The following is a 21,948-nucleotide window of genomic DNA, read 5'->3' as shown; positions in this document are numbered from 1 at the left end:
TGTAATACACATCCAGGATCATATACCTGAGAAAGGGAGCATCCCCAGTAATCTCTCCCATCAACCTCACTGGGCCTTCACTTCCTCAAAGGCATAATATGGTCAAAGATGGGGCTGAGGAATACGCCAGACCCAAGCTCACACTTAGGCTCTGCCACTTGGTAAATGTTTTATTTTGTGCAAATTCCCTAATCTGGCTGAGCCTGAGTTTCCAACTCAAGAAAACAGGAAATGACAATTGCAAATCTTGTTATTGTGAGGATTAAATAAGATAATGCACACAAAAGTTTGGCCCACGTTGCACATGGCTGGCATTTGACAAATGATGATGATGATTGTTATCTTTTTAAATTTTTTTTAATTTATTTTTTTTTAATTTATTTTTTTGGCTGTGTTGGGACTTGGTTGCTGTGCACCGGCTTTCTCTAGTTGCGGCGAGCGGGGGCTACTCTTCGTTGCGGTGCGCAGGCTTCTCTTTGCGGTGGCTTCTCTTGTTGTGGGGCACGGGCTCTAGGAGTGCGGGCTTCAGTAGTTGTGGCAAGTGGGCTCAATAGTTGTGGCAAGTGGGCTCAATAGTTGTGGCTCACGGGCTCTAGAGCGCAGGCTCAGTAGTTGTGGCGCACGGGTTTAGTTGCTCCGTGGCATGTGGGATCTTCCCGGACCAGGGCTCGAACCCATGTCCCCTGCATTGGCAGGCGGCTTCTTAACCACTGCACCACCAGGGAAACCCTGATTGTTATCTTTTAAAATAGGGCTATATATCCAGTCCTACCCGCCTCATAGAGTTAGTCCCAGAAATAAAACGAGATGAGAAATAGATCATCTCTAAGTTCTCTGAGGAAATGTTTGGCAAGAATCCCAACCACTGGTATTCTTGTGTATAAAACACCAAGAGCTGTGAAGCCCCTTTGCTTCCAAATCACACTCTGTGACTAATGTCAGGAAAAGGCTCAACCAGGAGAGAAAAAGCTCCCAGGCTGAAGACTGAGGCCCCAGGAGGGTGCAACTGAATGAAAACCAAAGGCAGCAGCTGTTAGAAAGCAGAGGCTCGTGGAGGGGAGTGAGATGAGACCAAGTTTGAAAGTCACATCCCCTGGACCCTTGTTCTCTCACTGCCTCCTTCAGCAGATTCTCAGAGCTTCCTCCAAGTGCCAGGGCCCCGGGACTGGCACCGGGCCATGCGGAAGGGCAAGCCCCAGGAGCAAGCACGTGATTAGATCCTTCGGTAGGAGGTGACAGAGAGGACCCTGCGTCTAAGGGTGCTCTGCAGAGGGTGCTTGATCCAGGAAGGCTTTCTGGAGGAGGTGATCTTCTGGGCCTGAGGGGACTCCAGCCAGAGGGACCAGCACCAGCAGAGCTTGGAGGTGGGGGAGCACAGGGTGGGAGAGAGAATAAGCAGTTGCTTGCCAGGGGGTGTCAATGAGAGGTCACAGCTGCACTCAAGGTTAGAGAGGTAGGCAGGGGCCAGGCCAGTCTAAAGAGTTTGGACTTAATCCTCTATCACAGCCAACAGTTCCCAACCTTGTTTATTTACTTTTTTCTTTTATTCTAGTGACGCAGGAGAGATGGTGTTGAGATACCTGACTTCTGCTGTGGGTGTGCCCCAGGTTATAAGTCATTTCCACCAGCCTAGCCGGAGTCCTAGCCCTTCCTTTCTACTGGAGGAAGCAAATCAGAACATAAGACTGCGAGAGTAATGTTATCATAGGGGTAACCTTGAAACCATCTTGTAAATCCTTCACAGATGTCAACTCTTCAACCACTCTTAGTCCTGGATAGATTGTTTGTGTGTCTCCAGGCTGAGGCTGGGGAACACCCCATGCCCCTACCCTAGGCCGGTGGGAGCCACTAGTGGGTTTTGAGTGGGGGGAAGTCCTCTGTTTTGGAAAGGTTTCCCTGGCTGCAACCTGTGAGGGGAGCACGATGATGACCATGAGTCAAGGAGACCAGTTGGGAGACTGCTGCCATGATGGACATGGGATAGGATGCCACTTCCGCCAGGGAGGTGGTGGCGGGGATGGCGAGTGAGGGACAGGTTTGAAAGTACTAGAGGAGGGACTTCAATGGCGGTCCAGTGCTAAAGACTCCGCGTTCCTGCTGCAGGGGGCACGGGTTCCATCCCTGGTCGGGGAACTAAGATCCCACATGCCGCACGGTGCGGACAAAAAAAAAAAAAAGAGGAAGAACTAGAGGAGCCCAAATTGCCACACGGACTCATTGGATCTGGGGTGACAGTGGAGGAAGTTCGAGAACAATGCCCAGTGTCCTGGCACGGCTGGTTGGTGGTATTGCCCACAGATAGGAGATGCAGGAGGAAGAGGATGGGTCTGGAAGGGATCCGGGCACAAGGCAGGGGGCAGGTAATGAGCAGGGCTCAGGATAAGCTGAACGTAATTTACCCGCTGTCCCCCTGGATATGTCCCATGTTGGCAGGTGGGTCCACGGGTCCGAAGCTCAGAGGGGAGGTTTGGGCTGGTTTCAGAGGCCCGGGGGTGGCAGCTGAAACCGCGAGTAGGCACACGGTCCCCGAAAGAGCGGAGGGCTGCGGTCTCCAGGCCCTGGGAGGACAAGCACGTGGGTACGGCTCCTGGTGCAGCCCTCCCCACTTCCCATCCCGGGAGTCTGACTCTGCAGGGGGCGGGGGGGGGGGGTGGTTCCTGGAGCAGGGACCCTGGGCTGTTTCATTTCATGCCATTGGTACCTGGCCACCCAGTAGGTGCAGAATGCGAGTTTGCTGGTTAAGCGAAACCAACCTGAGGCAAAGAAAGACTGGTGTCCCCACAGGAATTGTCAACCCCTTGGTTGGAGACAGAAGCCCCCGCCTCTCCTCGCGGCGGGGCTTTGCTCACGAGGAGAGGATGAGAAAGAGACTGAACCAGTGAAGGGGAATGAGAGAGGAGAGATAGAGAGGGGCGGGGGGGTGGGGTTGGTGTTTCAAAGGAGGGAACGAGAGAAAGAAGGATGAGAGAGAAGACAGACTGGCAATGGAAAGACAGACGGAGGAGGGAGAGGAAGGGAAACAAGGGCCCAGGGAGCCGGTGCCAGGGAGGCCGACAGTGCCAGCGGCTCTTCTCATCAAAGCCCAGTGCTGGCTGGGAGAGAGCAGCCTTCATCAGCCCTGCCTCTCCAGCCACGTCCTCCCAGTTCCCCCAGCCTTCTCCAGAGCAGTCCCTCCACCGGAAGCACCTCCACCCCCGCCCACCCCTGTGCTCCAGCCTCGCCCCTGCTCGTCCTGGGTGGCTCTGTGCAAAGGTTGCATCCTCAGAGGCGGTCCCTGCTTAGGGCACCCCATGCTGCCTCTTGGCATGCGTCTCAGTTCTAACTCGGCCTTTTTCAGCTTTCGGCATTGCTTGGTGTCGGCCTCCTTCACTGGACTGTAAGTTCCCTGAAGTAGGTGCCAAGTCTGGTGCATAGTAGGGGCCTGCTCACGGTTGCTGACTGAATGAGTTCATGTAGTGAGCCCCCAATACCTGCCAGGCGCTGCACGGGGTCTTAAATTTGTTATCTCATTTAACCATCTACCTGATCCCATGAGAGAGGTTTTACATTTTGCTTTACAGAAGGAAAGCCCAAGACATGGAGAGGTGAGCGCCTTACCCAGGCCATGCAGCTAACAGGTGGCAGGGTTGGGATCTGTCGCCTCTCCGCCACGCCACCTCCAAAGACCGTGGAAGACATGCTTCCCATGGGAACAGTGCTTCTTCCAAACATATTGTTTTTCTCCATTTTCATGCATTTTATTAAACATTTCCAAATGAGGAAACATGGAAATATTTTTTAATAAGAAGAAAGAAAACATTGCAAATAGTGAAACTGACTCAGAAAGGTTTGCCAGATGAACCATCTGGTTTTTAATTTAATAACCATTCAAAGAGGTTGACAGCGCTCCTCTTTGTGAAGAAAACAGACCGTGGAAGGAATGGCAGCTGGCCTCCCTCAATTGCTGTATCCATTTGCAAAGTGGGGAAGTCGAACAAAACTTCTTAGCCTAACAAAGGGAGGGAGAGACCCGAGAGAAGGCAAACACACCCCAAGAAAAGCTGAGCTGGCATTCTTGTTCAGACTTCCCTGTAGAGAGGTTGCATCCAGATGTGTGACACCAGCCAGATGTCCCGACTCGCCCACATTTGGCAAAAGTCTCCAAGGAAAACTGCCAGAGGAGGCATGCATGCCACCACCTCTGAGAGAAAAAGGCATACCCACCGTGGTCACAGAAAGGGTGTGAGTTGCTTCTGCTTGGTTGGTTGTTGGAGTTGTCTGTTTTGGTGGTGGTGGTTTTCTCCCCTTTTAAAAATAACCAGAGGCTTTGTACCCATGCTGTTAGTTCTTGGGGCTGGAAACAAGAGACTAGATTTAGGTTTGCCTTGGAAAGATTCAGTGCTGTTGCCTTGAATTACCTGGTGGAGGGAAACGTCCTTATTTTCCTAAATTCAAAGCCAACTTGTAAAAAATACAACACTGGCTATAGGAATGAGGCAGATGAGGGAGTGACTTCATGGGTGCGTGTGTCGTCAGACATCAGTAGGCTGGTGGTTAGCCCTGGGCCTCCAGGGCCATTTATTTTATATTTTAAGATGTTTATGAGGGAGATTGTTTTTAAGAAAAGAAAGAATTTTTTTTTTTTTGGTCTTTATGTGAATTCACTTGTAGCTGGAATAACAGAGTAGCTCTAAAGTCACTGTAATAAGCCATTTATTCCTCAGCTAACTTTGAATTTCAGTGGTACTCTTTCATATACCTCAAGCATTTCTCGAGTCCTCCTAAACTAAGGCTCATAATATGCTTAAGAAATGGCGATTTTCTCCCCAATGCTGGAATCACATGCCCTTGCATGATGAGGGCCCTTGATAATTAGGAGTTGATTATATTGGCAACCAAGACAAAAGTAGAGGTAGGGATGGGAGTAAAACCCAGGACTCCATGAAAATGTCTTCCCTTAAGAAGAGCTTCTCAGGCCCCCTGATCCCAGCTGGTACTCACTCGCCAGTCACACGCAGTCCCCTGGCCATTGTCCTACTGGCAGGGAGCAAGCAGGAGCTCCGCGTTGCCAGGACAGGCTGGCGTCTGCCCAGGCCCACAGATGCTGCCACCACGCCCCATCCTAGGTCCTGCTCACTGCAGCCATTTCTAGAATCAGAAAAAAGTTGGGTTTCTGGCCCAGTTTTTTCACTCATTTGCTCTGAGAAGTTTGGGAGACCAGTTAGTTAGTCTCTTGAGCTTCTCATTGTTTTATTATAAAATTGGGATAACAGCCCCTGTCCTGCTGACCTTGTCCTGCTGGCTTGTGATAAAGACAAAATGGGATCATTCATTCATACATTCAACAAGTATTTCTAGCACGGTAGACAAAGTAGAAAAAGTCCTTTCCTTCATGAAGCTTGTATTCTAATGGGGACTGACAGTCAATAAACACAAAAATAAGCCAAATATGTATTATGTCAAGTGGTGATACACACATGGAGAAAAGTGACACAGAAGAGGAAAGTGGGGCATGGTGGGTGTGGGCAGTCGTGTGTCATAATAGGGGACAGGGAACACTTTCCTGAGAACTGATGTTTGAGCAAAGGCCTGCAATTAATTGAGGTGAGAGCCTTCCGGGTACAAGGCATGGCAGGGACCCAAACTCTGAGACGGAGTAAAGCTGGGCTGCACAAGGAGCTGTACAGAAACCAGATGGCAGGAGCAGAGTGGATGAGGGGGCAGCTCATGGGATATGGGGTCAGAGAGGCCCCTGGGCTATGGGGGAGGGTTCTTTAGGCCCATGAGGACTTTGGCTCTTGTTCTGAGGGATGCAGGAATTTTGGAGCAAAGAGATGACATGGTCTGTCTTACTGTTTTGCAAGGACCACTCTGGCTGCTGTTAGTGGATGGTGGGTGGGGGTCATATAGGCAGAAGCAGGGAGATCAGTTAGGTGACTACTGCGTGGTCCAGGTGAGAGGGCAAGGCCTGGACCAGGTGGTAGCAGCAAAGGTGGTGGGGACTGGGCAGATTCAGGGCATATTTTGAAGACGAAGCAGATAGGATATGATAGCGATAAGGGCTTCACACTGCAAATCACCATACAGAAGGGCTGTGGTCAACCCACAGCAGTGGAACAAAGGACGAGTGAAAGGAGAACCTGGGAGGAATGAATGACTGTTTCCTTACCTGGCAGTGTCTGCTGCCTGTTCCCCCTCCATGTCCCATGTGGCTCTCCTTGTCACTAGGACGAAGCCCCAGGTGGGAGGCTCTTCAAGAGGCAGTCACATGCCTCTGTGTGCATCATACGTTCCAGGTGGACAAAGCCCTTCCACATTCGCTCCTCACCACAGCCTTGTGAGATGGTCAGGGCAGACATTATTACACCTTGATTCGGTAAAGAGGAAACAGATCCTGAGACAGTAATTTGTTCAAGGTCACAAAGACATTAGGGCATGAAAGGCAGTCCTTCAGCTCCAGATCCTGCATCTTTTCTGCTATGACAAGGCCAGGCTTATACACACTAGATTGTAACAGCACAACAATAGCCAACATTTTTTAGTGTGTCTATGTGCCAGGCACTGTTCTAATGGTTTAGAAATATTAGCTCATTTAACCCTAAAGGTAACTCTGTGTGGGCTGGTACAAGTATTATCCCCTTTTACAGATAGGAAGACTGAGGACAAGGTCATGTAGATACTAAGGAGCAAAACCCAGATTCAAACATAGGTAGTCCACAATGACACCTAACCATGGTCCACACCGGTGGTCTCCTACCAAAGACAGTGTGTAGGCATCAAATGGAGAGTGCAGAAGCTGAGTGGTGTGGGGTTAGAGACAGAGAGCCCACATTGGCTGGGTGGGTCAGGGTGGGCTTTGAGCTGCTTCTTGAAGGGTCATTTAGAAGGGATCAGCGAGGACAGTGGCAGGCATGAGAGAAGCAAGAAAGGTGTGAAGCAAGCTTGGAGCACAGCAACATTGAAGAGGAGGCCAGAAGAAGAAGCCAAGAAGGATTGTCAGGGCAGGAGGAAGGCAGGAGAGCAAGCCACTGAAGATGCCAAGAGGACTGTTCTGAGAAGGGAGGCACCAATGGGATCCAAGGCCACCAAGGGGTCGAGTCAGGAACATGTTGGGTTTTTCACTGGAGAACTGAGCAAGCACGGGTTCCACAGCTCAGTGGGGGCTGGGATCTGACTGTGTGAAGCTGGGGAATGACTGGAAGGTGAAGACAAAAAATCCACTTGGCTTGATTCCTGAAAATTCCCAACAAACAAACCAGACCCAGGACAAATGTCTAGAGCCATTAAATCACTAAGATCCATATGAAAAGAGCTAGGTCACAGCTACTGTCAAGAAGCTGAGTTCTTATGAATAGTGAGAACCAACTCCAAGCCCAAGGAATTTGGCAGCCAGTTTGACAAAAGTTTATCTGCCAAAGAGAACAGCTGAAGTCACCTTAACATGAGTCACTGAATTACTAAAGCAAGCATCGCTTTCACAAAGGGACAGGAAAAGCAACAAGTAGGCCATATTCGTTCCACAAATATTTACTGAGCACCTTTCATGCATTAGGCTCTGAGAAGGTACCCAGAAAAGGTTACAAAGAGGAGTATAATGTAACTCCAGGGTTGGACAAATAGGCCAAGGAACAGAATAGAGAACCCAGAAATAGCTTCACTTTCACATATAATCTATATGACAGAGGGAGCATTCTCAGTGGGAGAAAGGATGAACTACTCGTTAAGTGGACCTGGGATAATTGGTTATCCATATGAAAAAAGATGAAGTTGTATCCCTACCTCACACCACACACAAAATCAATTCCAGGTGAATTGAAGACTTAAATGTGAAAGGCCACATTTAGAAACATTTAAAAGAAAGTCTTATAACCGCAGATAGGAAAGGATTTCTTTAAAAAATTAAACAGGTTGCTAATTATAAATGAAAAGGATGATCAATTCAACTATAGTAAAATTTAAAACTTCTGTTCATCAAAAATACTATAAAGCAAATAAAAAGACCTGGCACAAACTGGGAGAAGATATTTGCAATACATAAACTGACAAAGTTCTTATCTAGAATTATATAAAGAGCTCTTATAATGAATTAGAATAAAAGACAAAAACAAACCAATAGAAAAATGAGCAAAAGTCATGAATGGTACCTCACAGAAGAGGAAACACGAATGACCAATAAACATACAAAAGGATACACAGCTTTTATCAGGAAAATGTAAAGTAAAAGCATGATGAGATACCAGTGTGCCCACTGGTTTGGCAAAAATTAAAGTCAGATGATGATGTGTTGATAAAGACATAGAGCAACAGGAACACGTATTCACTGCTGGTAGAAACCTAATGGTACTGCCATTTTGGAAAATAACTTGACATTTTCAAAGGAAGTTAAATATGTACCTGCCTTACAAACCAGTAAATCCACTCTTAGGTATGTGTCCTAAGACTCTAACACAACCAGGAACTATGATTAAGAATGTTTGTAGCAGTATTGCTCATTAGAGGAAAAACCTAGAAACAACGCAAATGTCCATCAAGAGGTGAATGAATAAATAATGGTATATTCATAAGATGAAGCACAGTGCAGGAATGAGAATACACTATAGTCACATATATCAACATATATGTTGAGTGGAAAAAAGCAATTCAGAGAAGAGTTCATTGTATTAGTTATCTATTGCTGTGGAAAGCATGCAGTCTTAGCCGGAGGTAACTCCTAGAGGAGACAGTATGTCTCTCACAAAACGCAAAGCCCTTACCCTTGACTTGGAATGCACTCTTTGTCCCAGGCCTGAGGAATGTAAAAGAGATTAGCAAAGCTATCTCAAGCCAGGAGACCTCAGGGAACTGAGAGTCCTGGTTATTCCTTATGGCTGGGGGCTGTGTGTGTGCCTGGTTAAGGGAAGATAATGTTCAAGGATAGTTGTAAACTTGTTGACGTCCATGGTGGTGACTGAACTGAGATGATAAGCAATTCTATGGGTTCATTGTCTAATAAGGAGTTCCTCTTCTGTCTATATAAGATTCAGTAAATTCTAAATAAAGTGCCTTGCAACCATCAGTTGTCTTGGTCCTTCTGACCCCATACTCACGGTGCTATTCAGTCCCTTACCCCTCTCCGTGGGGACCTGGAAGACCCCCTGCGGTGGCTGGACCATCGCAAATTGCCCTGTAATTTAGCAGCTTAAAACAACAAACGTCTGCTATCTCACAGTTGCTATGCATCAGGAATTCAGGGACAGCTTAAATGGGTACCTCTGGCTCAAGAGGTCTCATGAGATTGTAGTTCAGGCCTGTGGTCTCACCTTAAGGCTTGACTTAAGGGGTTTCTGCTCCCAAGTTCACTCACCACTTGGGTGGCTTCTCCCAAGGGAGAGCAATTCAAAAGAGAACAAGGTAGAGATCTCCCAGACAGAAGCCACAGACTTCCTGTAACCCAACCTTAGAAGTGATAGCCATATTCTGCCATATTCTATTCCTCAGAAACAAGTTACTAGGTCCAGCCCACACTTAAAAGGAGGGGATTACAAAAGTGTGTGAATACCCCAGGAAGAGGGAGAATACCGGGGGTCATTTTAGAGGCTGCCTATCACACTCTTATGGTACGATTTCATTTTTATAAAATTCAGAAGTAGACAAAACTAAATTATATATTGTTTAGGTAGGTATACATAGCTAGGTAGAAGCGCTGTGAGGAGTTTGAGATTAACATATACACACTTCTATATATAAAATAGATAACCAACAAGGACCTACTGTATAGCGCAGGGAAGTCTATTCAATATTTTGTGATAACCTGTAAGGGAAAAGAATCTGAAAAAAAATATATATATATATATAACTGAATCACTTTGCTGTACACCTGAAACTAACACAACATTGTAAATCAACTATACTTCAATTAAATTAAAAAATTAAAAAATTTTTAAAAAGAGAAGCACTGTGAAGAAAAACAAGAACACAAACATGAAATCCAAGATGTTGATGATATCTGGGGGGACATGGGAGGCTGAGAATGGAGAAAATGCACAAGTATTTTCAACAGGACAGTGAGTTCAGGAATGCTTACTTTTATGCTTTGTAACTTAATTTTATGTTATATATATTTGTGGGTTTTTTCTCTTAGGTTTAGTTTTGTGTTTGATATTATGGAAGTTATACCTGCATACACTTAGAGTCAATTGTTCTGTGGTATTTGCTGTCCTCTACCAGTTTTTCCCATTTATGCCTTCCCAGGGGTAGCGCTTTTACCTTCTTTCGCTAATTAATTTTAACCTTTTCCTCCATGTATCTTCATAACACACTTGTATTGCTGCTTTTCGGTGCTTTGGTTTCGGCATCATCTATCCCCTTCCCACGATGGAAGATGAGGATTTAGTTCCTTTTCCTCCCCTCCAACTCTTCCTCTCCCCCCATCCTCCTTTCATCATTATATCGCGTTTTTGGTTAGACCAGTAATCGGTGTTTACATTACTCAGCCAACACTAATTTGACTCTATTCAGAGCTGAGCCTTGTAGTAAAGGATGATAGCTTTTCCTTCCCTGCATAACTTTTTGTTTCTCCTGGTTAATTACCGTGTTTGTTCATTTGCTTAGTTTGCTGTGTATTTATCACTAACTCAATTCTAGACTCTGACAGTTGTCTAAATTTCTTCTCAGGATGTTTAGGCACTGTAGGTTTTCTATCAATTTCATCTTCTTGGAGAAATACCTTCCAGAGCTGTCTGACCTGCTCCAGTCTGGACGGGTTGCCCTCCACGCCTGGTGCGTGGCCGTCACCCAAGGACCTCCTGGTGCCATCACCCCGGGCCTCTCTCCTCTGTGGATCCCCAGTTTCCTCCATCTCAGGGCTTCCTGCTTCTGGGTTTACTCCTTTGTTCTGGTGACGCACACCCTCCTGTAGCTTCATGAGAAAGGGTGCAAAGGAGGCAAATCTTTGAGAGCCTTGGCTGGTTTGGAATTCTGGTTTGGAGATAATTTTCCTTCAGAATTTTGAAGCCTTTATTCCATGGCCTTCTAGCTTCCAGCGTTGCTGTGAAAAAGTCCAGAGTCACTCTGACTTCTGATTCCTGTGTTTGACCTCTCTCTCTGTCTCCCTGGAAGCTCCATAGAGTCTTCTCTTTTCCCCCTGGTGTTCTAAACTTTCACAATAATGTGCCTTGCTGTGACTCTATTTCCAACCACTGTGCTGGGAACAGTGGCCCTTAATCTAGAAACGTGTGTCCTTCCGCTATGGGAAGTTTTTTAATGATGTCTTTAATGATTACTTCTTTCCTTCTTTTCCTTTTTTCTCCTCCTCCTTCTTTTTTTCCAGTTCTCTCTTTCTGAGACTCTCGGTATTTGAATTGGTAGATTGATTCACTAATTTTCTCCTATTTTCATCTCTTTCACTGTCTTTTGGGAAACTTCCTCAATTTATTTTCCAGCCCTGTGGGAGGACTTTTTTGGTATAGCATGTCATTCTTGTCTCATGGGTCCAATATCTTATTTTATCTCTCTTAAGATGTTAATTACAGGATTTGTTTCAAGAGTTCTTCTCTATTAATGGTCAGTATTTGATCCAGAGTCTTTTTTCTTTGTTTGTTTAATTGACTGATTTGGTCTGTGTCTTTAATGTTTGAGACTTTCTTCAGATGTCTGGGGATTCCTGGTTGTCTGCTTATTTTTAAAAGCAGGGAACTAAAACTGTTAGTTGTAGAGGGATGTGAAGAGATAACAAAAGTAACATGTGTGTTTCATCTACCATCTTTACCCAATCATACAATCTTCCATATCTATCATTTATTTCATAATATTAAAAAGTGAAAAAAACCATAGTCCACACACGCTAATGATGAATTAATAACTATAATAACCCTAAAAAAAACCTACACCTTTTCCTCCTTAGCCTTTAAGGAAAAACATGGGACTCTTCTCCAAAAAATTCTCTATTGCAAAAAATATCATGAGATTAGTATGTGAGTTTGTGACAAGTGTAAACCACTCTAAAATTGTGAATAGATTTGGAAACAAATTTTCCCTCCTCTCCACTCCCACAGTCCTGAATCACCAGCCCTGCTCTCTCACTCATCACTTCCTGCTTGGTGAGTTGCATGTGTGTCTTATCTCCATGACGATGCTCCAAGCCATGGGAGAGCAGGGTGCATGTCCGATTCATCTCCAGATCTTCAATAGCCCCTGTCAGAGGGGAGATCATCAAAGTCTGACAAACGATGAATGAATAACATCCTCAAGATCTGCTTCTCCTCTCCTCAGCACACATAGTTAGCACCAAGGGATTTTAAATGGTGAATGAAAAAGAAACCCACAAGAACATAAAGAGAATTTAGAGAAAAATAAAGCAGTAAATCAAACCTCACCTTTAAAAAGAGAGACACATTACTGGTTGCTTTTATTTAATTCCACTTTGAGTTCTGATCTCTTTACCTCAGAATCCACCCACATATGAATAGGATGGGCCATGGTTCTGAGGGCAGCCGAGCAGCTCAGGAACTCTAGTCTAAGCAAAGAAAGGAGGACTTTAGAGACCCATGTGCACAGTAAAGCCAATAAGTCCACAGAAGACAGGCTGCAAATTAAGTCCAAACCCCATAGTTCAGCATTCAAGTCTCTCCATTGCTTCTCCTTGGGTACCTGCAAACTTTCTAGAGGTTCTCGCTGTCTGGGGCCTGTCTTCTTTAATCAGTCTTACATGTAGCTGCTAGAAGAATCATTCTCAGATACCAAGTGTCTCATGTCCCTTCTTTGTCCAAGAACTTACAGTAGATTCCTTTCATCCCTTCATCAGATAGTTTTCCAGCCTAAATGCCAAGACATCTTTATCTACATCCTCCTTCATCTTCATCCCCCCACTTCATCTTCATTCCCCCTTCCATCATCGTCCCTCCCTCCATCTTCATCCCTCCCTCCATCTTCATCCCTCCCTCCATCATCATCCCTCCCTCCATCTTCATCCCTCCCTCCATCTTCTTCCCTCCCTGCTGGGACCCTCTACCCACTGCACTTGTAAATCCCTACCACTGTATTTTTCTATAGATTGTTTCTCAGACTGATAACACATACCAATCTCAGCAATAATGGTAATTGCTGACACTTAGTGTGCACTTACTCTGGGCCGAGTACTGTGCTAATATTGCTGGTGAATTATTTTCCTTACTCCTCCCATCTGCAGATAAAGAAACTGGGTCACAGAGAGGTTAAGTCATTTGCCCACAGCCGTGGAGCTACTTAAGGTGGAGCTGGGGCTCGAAGCCAGGGAAACTGAGCCCGAGACCACAGGCTCGCCTCCTCTCTACCCACTGCCTCAACCTCACCGTCATCAGACCTGACCCAAGACCCCTTCCGGGAGATGACGACCCCGGCTGTACTCTACACATGTGTTTGCGTGTTGCTGGCTTGTGGCATGGAGCCATCTTTAAGTCTTGCCCCTTCTGTGTCCCCACACTCAACCTGTCACTGAGTCTCGCTGCTTCACAGACTCCAAAGTCCATCCCTCCAGGGAAGGAATCCCCACCACTAACCTCAGCACAGGCCCTTAGAGCCAGGGTCACCACCATTCTTCCTGGCCAAAGAGCAGCGGGCTGTGAGTGGAGGGGACCACATCAGCCCAAGCGCCTTGCAGAGACCCAGGGCTGTGGGGAGCGGGATGGGGAGGGTGGCTGCCCATCCAAGGCCATGTCAGACCTGGGATGGGGCGGGTGTCCCGGGGCAGGGCAGGGCACGCTCCCTCTCAGGGATCAGACCTGGGATGGGGCAGGTGTCCCGGGGCGGGGCAGGGCACGCTCCCTCTCGGGGATCAGACCTGGGATGGGGCAGGTGTCCCGGGGCAGGGCAGGGCAGGGCACACTCCCTCTCGGGGATCAGACCTGGGATGGGGCAGGTGTCCCGGGGCAGGGCAGGGCACGCTCCCTCTCAGGGATCAGACCTGGGATGGGGCAGGTGTCCCGGGGCGGGGCAGGGCACGCTCCCTCTCGGGGATCAGACCTGGGATGGGGCAGGTGTCCCGGGGCAGGGCAGGGCAGGGCACACTCCCTCTCGGGGATCAGACCTGGGATGGGGCAGGTGTCCCGGGGCAGGGCAGGGCACACTCCCTCTCGGGGATCAGACCTGGGCACCAACAGCCTATGCTACTCCAGTGTGGCCAGATGAGCAGACACAGTGCAGCCCTGGGGACATGAGGCCACCTGGAAGGGGCAGGCAGCCAGGGTGCCATCTGGGTAGCAACAGAATATCGCTGGGGAGCAAGCAAAGCAGGTAGGGGAGGGCAGGTAAGACAACTTAACCAGCAGAGCTTTGGGGAGGGATGTCTGCTTTTCAGATGTCGCCCCTAGAGTTCTGGGCATGCATGCCCTTGTGCAGACAGCTATGAAAGGCTAAAGCCACCCTCCTCTAGTTACTGGTGGAGGATTCAAGTTGGGGCTGGACGGCCCACCAACGATGTGCTTACTGGGATCTGCTTGGGCCAGGCTCAGGTGGGCCATGAAGGTTGCTGCCTGCACCTCCCTCCTGGCTTTGCGCATTTGCTTCCCACCTGGCTACCCCACCCCTGTGCTGCATCTTTTGAATCAGTCTACTTACCACCTACAGACCACTCTTCCCAGTGGGCCATGTCATCTTGTCATTCATCTGCTCAAGAGCCAAGAATCATTTCCAAGGCCTCTAAGACCAGATCCAAACCTCTTATCCTGGAATTCATGGCCTTCCAAAATCAGTCTCCATAGCTACCTCATCACTTGCTGCTGGAGCCCAGGTGCCCTCCTGTTGCTAAAACTTCCTCATCATTCCCCAAGGCACACAGCAGTCGCTTCCATCTCCCTGATGCTGAGGGAATAGCGAAAAGGGCATGGGCTTTGCTTTGGTTACTTCCTGTGTGTTTTCAGGCAAGTCACTCAATGCCTCTGTGCTTCCAGTTGCTTACCTGTAAAAACACTTTACAGGATGTTGTGAGAATGTGAGTGTTTGTACACAAAGTGCTAGCTAGCCACAGGATAGTTTGTATTGTGTGGCTCCCGCTAATACAGTGTGAGTCAATAAACGGTATCCGTCACAGAGTGTCCTTGGTGTTCCCCACTCACGTGCCCTCCATCTCCTTTCTGACTAGCAGACTTCTGCCTCCTTTTACGCTCATCTCCACATGCACCCGTATCTGCAGCCTTTCCAGCACACCTGACCTGGGGCGGGGGGTAAGGGTAAGAAAAGCAACATTTGTCAATTGCCCACTGGGCGCCAGACCCTGTTGGTGGGGGTGTGGGGCTCAGGGAGAGCACTGACGGTAGCAGCTAATACTTTCTGGGGGCCTCCTTGTACCAGACCCCATCCCAAGCACGTCATGTAAGCCTTGCTGGTAACTCAGTTCTGTAGATTAAGGTTCCTAAATGGCTTTCTGCTCTATCCAACCAGGATGGTTTGGTCTCCCTGGCCCCGTCTCACCTGTCCCATCCAGTGGCCTACAAGAGGCTGATGGGAAGAGTTTATCAAGGAGTGATGTCCCTGTCATTCAGGCTCATCCTGTTAGAGGACATTTTGAGAAAGGACCCACCTTCATCTGCCCTGCCACCCCAGGTGCAGCCAGGCCCACCTGCTGCACTCAAGTTGGGCCCTGGCTTTTCATAAGGGCATTCCCCCTGCCTGGAACACCTTTCCCCCAGCCTGCCTGGAAAACTCAAGCCTCTGACTAACCCTCCTACATTTGAGTCGAGGTCATTGCCCTTTCCCTCCTGTCCTCCAGGTGCCTCGTCCACTCACTTACTGACGCTTTCACAAATGTCTGCATCCTTGATGGACCGTTGCCCTGGGCTTAGAACCCTAAGGCAGGGGCTGTATCCTGTTCATCTTTCTATCTCAGAGCCTGGCACAGAGCCTGGCCCACAGCGGGCCTTGGTGTTTGGGGATGAAGGGAGGGAGGAAAAGGATGGGGTGGAATGGGTATCCGGCAGAGGGAATGGTGGTGATGCGTTTCCAGCTGGTTCCTCCCAGGGCAGGACAGCCACGAGCCTCCATCCAGCTCAGAAGAGGAGGCCGTGGCCCCGTGGAGACTCCAGGGCCTCCCCCTGGAAACAGCTCCAAGAGCGCCCCGGCTACCGCAGCCTCCCTCCAGACACCTGGGAGGTGCCAGTCTTTGGGCTCCATCAGCCTTCTTAGGGGAAATTGCTAAATGCGTTTGGTGATTTTTTTTTTGACATTTTCCTTATTCAGAGCTTGTGATTTCAGATTAATCACATCCACATACATTTAGACTGTCAGCTTGGAAGGCAAAATCTAAATTTTGTTACTGCATGATTTCATCCAAAGGTATTTTACCGAAAGGACGTCTATGATATGGTGCAAATCATGACAAAACATTTTACCGCTGGGACCAAACTCGTGGTGGGGGGGTTGGGGGATGGACGGAGAACTGTAGGCAGGACCTGGGTGGGCAGAGTTGCGGCAGCTTCAGTCTCCTGAAGAGATCCGTGTGCCACCATCGCTGCTGTCTCCATCTCAGCAAAATGTCACATTTCCTTCTTTGTCCAGGTTTGCCCAGAGCCTTTACTCCCGGGAATGGCAGTTCCACTAACTAACTCCTGTCTTCCCCCCCGGCAGGTACCATGACCAGCAGGACGTAACTAGTAACTTTCTGGGTGCCATGTGGCTCATCTCTATCACATTCCTTTCCATTGGTTATGGGGATATGGTGCCCCACACATACTGTGGGAAAGGTGTCTGTCTTCTCACGGGCATCATGGTGAGTACCTGCCTCGGCCAGTTACCCTTCCCCACCCACCGAATGCTGCTAGGAGCAGCGCCTTTATGGTGGGTGCAGGGGGCCCTCCTCATCCGGGCATGGGGCCAGCTGCTAGTTAACAGGCCAGCGTGTGTGTCCCTGCACGTAGAAAGGCAGATGTGAAATCTGCGTGGCTTCTCACTGTTTCATTTCCTTGTCTAAGATAGGACTATGTCCCAGTTCCTGACAGCTAATGGCCTCTTCATAGCCCCCCAGAAATGGGCCAAGTGTAGCTGGCCGTGGGTCTTACCCTCTGCTCCCATCCACCAGCCCCGGTGAGCATCAGGGCTTGCAGTTCATTGTCCTCTTTCCTGTCGCCTGGGCCCCGCAGACCTTGGTACCACATCTGATAAGAGTATAGCTAGAACGCACTGAGCCGGCCATGAGAGACCCGTGTCCTAGACTGGGTTGGCCACTGGTTCGGTCTTGGTTTGATGACATGACCCTGGGCCAACTCTTGGCCTCTGCATCCAAATGTTGAGGTGCCAGGTTCCGAGTGCCAGTTCCCTCCCAGTGTTGGCACCCAGCTAACCTGTGACTGCATCCCCATCTCTCCCCAGGTGTCCAGCAGCTGTGCTGCCTCCTTTCAAGGTGTATATTCCTCCTGCCCATCACCCTGCCATCCCATCCCCCACCCCTACACACACTCGTGCCCATCACATGACCACACAGTACGGAGTTTGGGAGAAATGTGGGTAGGGAGTCAGACCAGAGTCTGAGTCCCCGGTGCTCGCTGCAGCGCTGGACCCCTCCTGCTCACCAGCCCCACAGCCGCAGGCCTCTGACCCCATGACCTCACTGTGGACTCCAGGCAGGGCACTTAGCCTGTTGGACCTCAGCATTCTCGAGTACCAAGTGCGGATGGGAGGCCTGCTCTGCCCTCTTCCCTGGCTGGCGAGGGGGATAAACTGCAATGCTTTATGTTAACGCACTCCGTCAGCAACAAGGAGCTGCGCCGCCTTCAGTGCTGGCGTGTCCTCGGCGTCCCTGCCAACGCTACTCCGTCACTGGCCGGGGATGAGGGCTCCTCGCCTTGCTGCGCTTTCTGGCCAGGACAGGCAGCCCTGGTCTTTGACCTCCTTCCCAGAACCCCAGAGTACAGAGTAAACACACAGGGTCCTCTTTTCAGAAGAGGGAGCTGAGGGTCAGAGAAGGAGCAGGCAGCTAAGCCTGGGTGTCGTGGGGCTGAGGGCGGACAGGAGGCCTGTGACTTGGTCCTAGGGCTCCGCGGTTGGTTACGACAGCCCTCCCCAGGGAGCCCTCTCCGCACCCCCATCATCGAAATCCTTCCAGGACTCCCTCCGATTTCAGTCATCACCCCCACTTCTCCAGGAGGACACCAGAGACCCTCCTTCTGAAAGGGAAGTGACTCCTTTCTGCAGTGGGAAGGGGGTTAAGCCCTCGCCAGCCTGGTGGCCTCCTGGGACTGATCTCGGTGACAAAGCAGCTCAGAGCACCAGAGGCCATAGGGTCAGAGGCCTGGGGCCGTGGGGCTGGTGAGCAGGAGGGGTCCAGCGCTGCCATGTCACGACTGGACACCGTCCTCTCCCGTTTCGACTGAAAACCAGAGCTGGTGCATATTAGCAGGTCCTGGGCAGCAGTTAATGAGAAAAGGCTTAGCCCCGGGATTGGGATAAATCACGGGTAAGTGTAAGGCCTCAGAACAAATACCTCCCATCGGTTAGTAGGAGTCTATCTGGCACAGCTCCAGCTGTCACCAGGAAACCAAGGAATGATTCTTCCTTCCAGAAAGGAATGAAATGCCGCCCGAAGGCCAAAGCTTTCCTGTCTCAGAGCCGCTCCTGGGGTTCAAGCTTTGTGCCTCAGCACCGGCTCTCAGCCAGGCCCGCACAGAGCCGGGCTGCCAATAGGTGGATGGCCCTGCTGGGAGCCTCTGTTATTTTTAAATACCAGCCATTCGCCCTCTCAGCACGGAGCTGTGCCCCATCCAAGAAGCGGCCCCATAGCCACCATTTCCCTGGTCCCCTCACTCCTGCATCTCCGGGCTTCTGCTCTGGCACAGCTGGGGGGGGTGGGTGGGCAGGACCCCTGGGCCCCTCCCTGCCTTCTCCTGGGGTGTGGTCTTCAGCACCCGCTTTTGCTCCTGGGGCTGTAGCAGCTCCTTGGAAAGGAGTGTTTGTTCCTTGTGGAGAGAGGTGTGATCAAAGTGGAAAGAACAAACAAGTGAGGAGGAACCGATACCCACCCCCCCATATTAAAAATACAGCACATGCCTTTTGCACAAACCCTGCTGTGTAAATATATACCTATCTATAACAGGGACAGGGAGCGTCCCTCCTCTCACTGTCAGTGTGTTTACCCAAATTAAAATCAGCTGCCTCCCTCTGGGGTCTGACAGTGAGGAACCCTGGTGGCATTTTTACTAACAAATGTGACTTTTCCAGCTGAGTCACTCCTTTCCAGGGTTTCGCATGGCTGAGAATCCCTTCCTCCCCTCTCCCAGCCTCCCGACACTTTGTACATCTCCTGATTATTATTGCAAGTGCCTTTACTAAAGGTAGGGCTTCCTGTTTGGTTACCATGGACACCATGCAGGCCAAGGCAAGGCCTGCTCGGGAAGGGAAAGGAAGAATTTGTGTGTGCGGGCTGTAAATAGTCTTAATCATTGTTTTCTCTTGGCAATCCCAGTAACGGTGTAATTATCAACCATTAAGCAGGGTATATAATTGTCTGAACAACTTGACATTGTTGGCACAGACCTGGTGTGTTTGAGAGATTTCACCCACAAAAGCAGGTATCTCAAAGTGCATCATCTTTCCATAAAGAATTTTATGATGACAGTTATAAGGTAGAGAGAAAGCTGGCAATATTTAGTATCCAGAATGGGCCTTTGAAGGCTTTTTTGGTTCTGCAGGCATCTGGAAGACTTTTGGGGCCCCCAAGACTCCTGGGTAGGAATCCCATTTCAATACAGCCAGTTTCTAAGGCTGGACTCACTCTGTGGACCCTTCATGAATTAGGGACAAATAGACAAAAGCTTCCAGGATATCTGTGGGGGTCACTGAGCTTTTCCCCGAGGCTTCATGAGAGAGGCTTCTTTGAACTGCAAAAGGAAAGGGATGATGAAGTAAAAGGTAGCACAAATTGAGTCATTTGGGGAGGAGGGAAAAAGAGGGCTCAGTAAGACATCTGCTTAATGTCAGTTTTAGAAGATGAGCTTCTCCCTGAAACACCTTGGTTTCAAACCAATTGATGTTATTTTAGTTGTTACATGGTATCTGTTGCAGAAACAGAATCCAACTGTAAATCCTCCAGGCTTCCCTCCTCCATTTGTCACTTTCATTTATGTTTTATTTTATTTTATCTTATGCTTCTTTAGTTAAGTACACCTCATACTTTTCCCCTTGGGATACTTGTTTTTTGAGACTCTAAGGTTTTCCAGCTGGAAAATGTTTCTTGGACACAAGAAGTAGGAGGACCAGAGTGGAGGAGACTGGGTCTCTGGTTTGGGTCCAGATCTATGGATGAGTTAGGCATGTTGACCCCAGGCCAGCCCCTCCTTTCTCTGTTCACTCCTGTGCTTCTGCTCACCATGTACCTTGGCAAGGACGACCTCATTAGAGGTGAACCCTCTCCCCTCCCACAGCCCTCCCGTGGAAACAGTGTTGGACAGACAAGACCCAGGGAATTCAGTTGGTGTCAACAAGGATTCAGGACTTGGCACCTCTGAAGGCAAAAGTCTGAGTCATGGATTTGCTCCACAATCTGACCCCATGGAAGTCATCCCAGCAGCTGCTTACCCTCTTCTGTCCCACTCCGATCTCTCCTCACATGGCCCCGCTGCCCACCAACCATTTCTGAGATTCCACACGAGGACAGCTAGGACAGCAGGAGCTCTCACACACCCAAATCAGCCAAGCCCTTGGCAATCTGTCTCTTAAAACCAACCCGCATCCCTGCCGTATCACACAAGCATTCCCAAACTGCTAACAGGGCCCTGTCAGGCTGATAAACTCATCTAAGTAAAAAGACCCAAAAGGAACATAGGTGATCATTATACCACTTGAAAGGTGAATACAGCAGGAGGGAGGGGGAATCCCGTAATACTTCCTTTATTTCCTCTAAAGAGCCAAAGTTGACCATTAACTTCTGACTCAAGTCTTAGGCTTCTTGTTCTTCCTGCCTTCCACTCAATTCCCATCAGCCCATCCTTTTTTCCTATTGTCTGCTTCTTCCTTTCCACTTCCCCTGTCTGTCCCATCTGCTGAGGAGGCAGCACAACTTGTTCCCTGTCTCAGTCTCTGCTCCAGCTCTATGTCTCTCTGCATCTCCCCTCTCCCCTTCCCTTCCCTTCCCTTCCCTTCCCTCCCCTCCCCCCGCTTCTCTCTCTCTCTCTCTCTCTCTCTCTCTCTCTCTCTCACACACACACACACACACACACACTGGAGAGGATCAGTTTGTATTTCAGCACCCTGAACACCACTTTCTGAAGGTTGCTGACGTCTGACCCCATCTTTACAAGGTTGCCTCTTAATGGGAATGACCAGATTAGGCTTCATTATTGGCTACTTCCCTAATTCAGCCAGATGATGGATTTTCTAAAAGAAAAGTTGAAAGTATCCACTGCTATCTATTCAAGTTAGAATTAGGGGTTAAGAACCAAGCATCCTTCAGAGAAATATCCATAGGAGAGCCTTGACATCTTTAAGTTGAAAGAAACTGGGAAATGTCATCTAGCCCAGCCTCCTGCCTCCATGCAGAAATGAATCTTAATCATATAAGATAGATGGTTCCTTAGTTAGAACACTCTAGCTTCTCACTAGAACCCTTCTGCATTCAGCAGCCTAGGTTGTGAGCCATAGCAAGAACCATGGAGCAATCCATCTAGACCCTGGAACTTCAGGATTGTGGATGGTTGATTGTTTTAATGAAACTTCCAAAGTGGCGTGGTGAGCAGGGAGACTCCTTCAGGCTAATTCTGCCCCCAGCTTTCAGGAGTGATTTAAGCAGAGTTTCCCTGGACCCAGGGAAATGAGGAAGCCTGGGAAGAACCCTCTCCATCTGATGTTCCATTTTTAACACAGTGATATATCCCTCTTTTTGGGCGTTCAGCCCAAAGCTCTTTTGTAGCTCCATACAAAAGAGAGGGATTATATACTCGGTCTGCTTGAGGGGAAATGGAGCACACATCTTGCCTCTAGAACAGCTTCTTTTTAAGCTATTTTTTGCTTTTAGAGGCCTGGCTCAATTGA

The 21,948-nt window shown here is 48.9% G+C and overlaps 1 protein-coding gene across 5 annotated transcripts in view; it reads left to right on the top strand.

Annotated features, from left to right (window-relative positions):
- KCNN3 (potassium calcium-activated channel subfamily N member 3) overlaps nucleotides 1–21,948 on the top strand; it is a 188,003-nt gene that overhangs the window by 142,499 nt on the left and 23,556 nt on the right. For all 5 annotated transcript variants that reach the window (XM_057548315.1, XM_007178480.2, XM_007178479.2 and 2 more), the window contains one exon: nucleotides 16,555–16,696. In XM_057548315.1, the coding sequence (XP_057404298.1) occupies nucleotides 16,555–16,696 (142 nt within the window). The remainder of the gene's footprint in view (nucleotides 1–16,554; nucleotides 16,697–21,948) is intronic.

This window comes from Balaenoptera acutorostrata, chromosome 1 (genome assembly GCF_949987535.1).
Source record: "Balaenoptera acutorostrata chromosome 1, mBalAcu1.1, whole genome shotgun sequence".
Lineage (NCBI taxonomy): Eukaryota > Metazoa > Chordata > Mammalia > Artiodactyla > Balaenopteridae > Balaenoptera > Balaenoptera acutorostrata.
The sequence above is the reverse complement of the archived record's forward strand: the minus strand, read 5'-3'. Positions and strand labels throughout refer to the sequence as shown.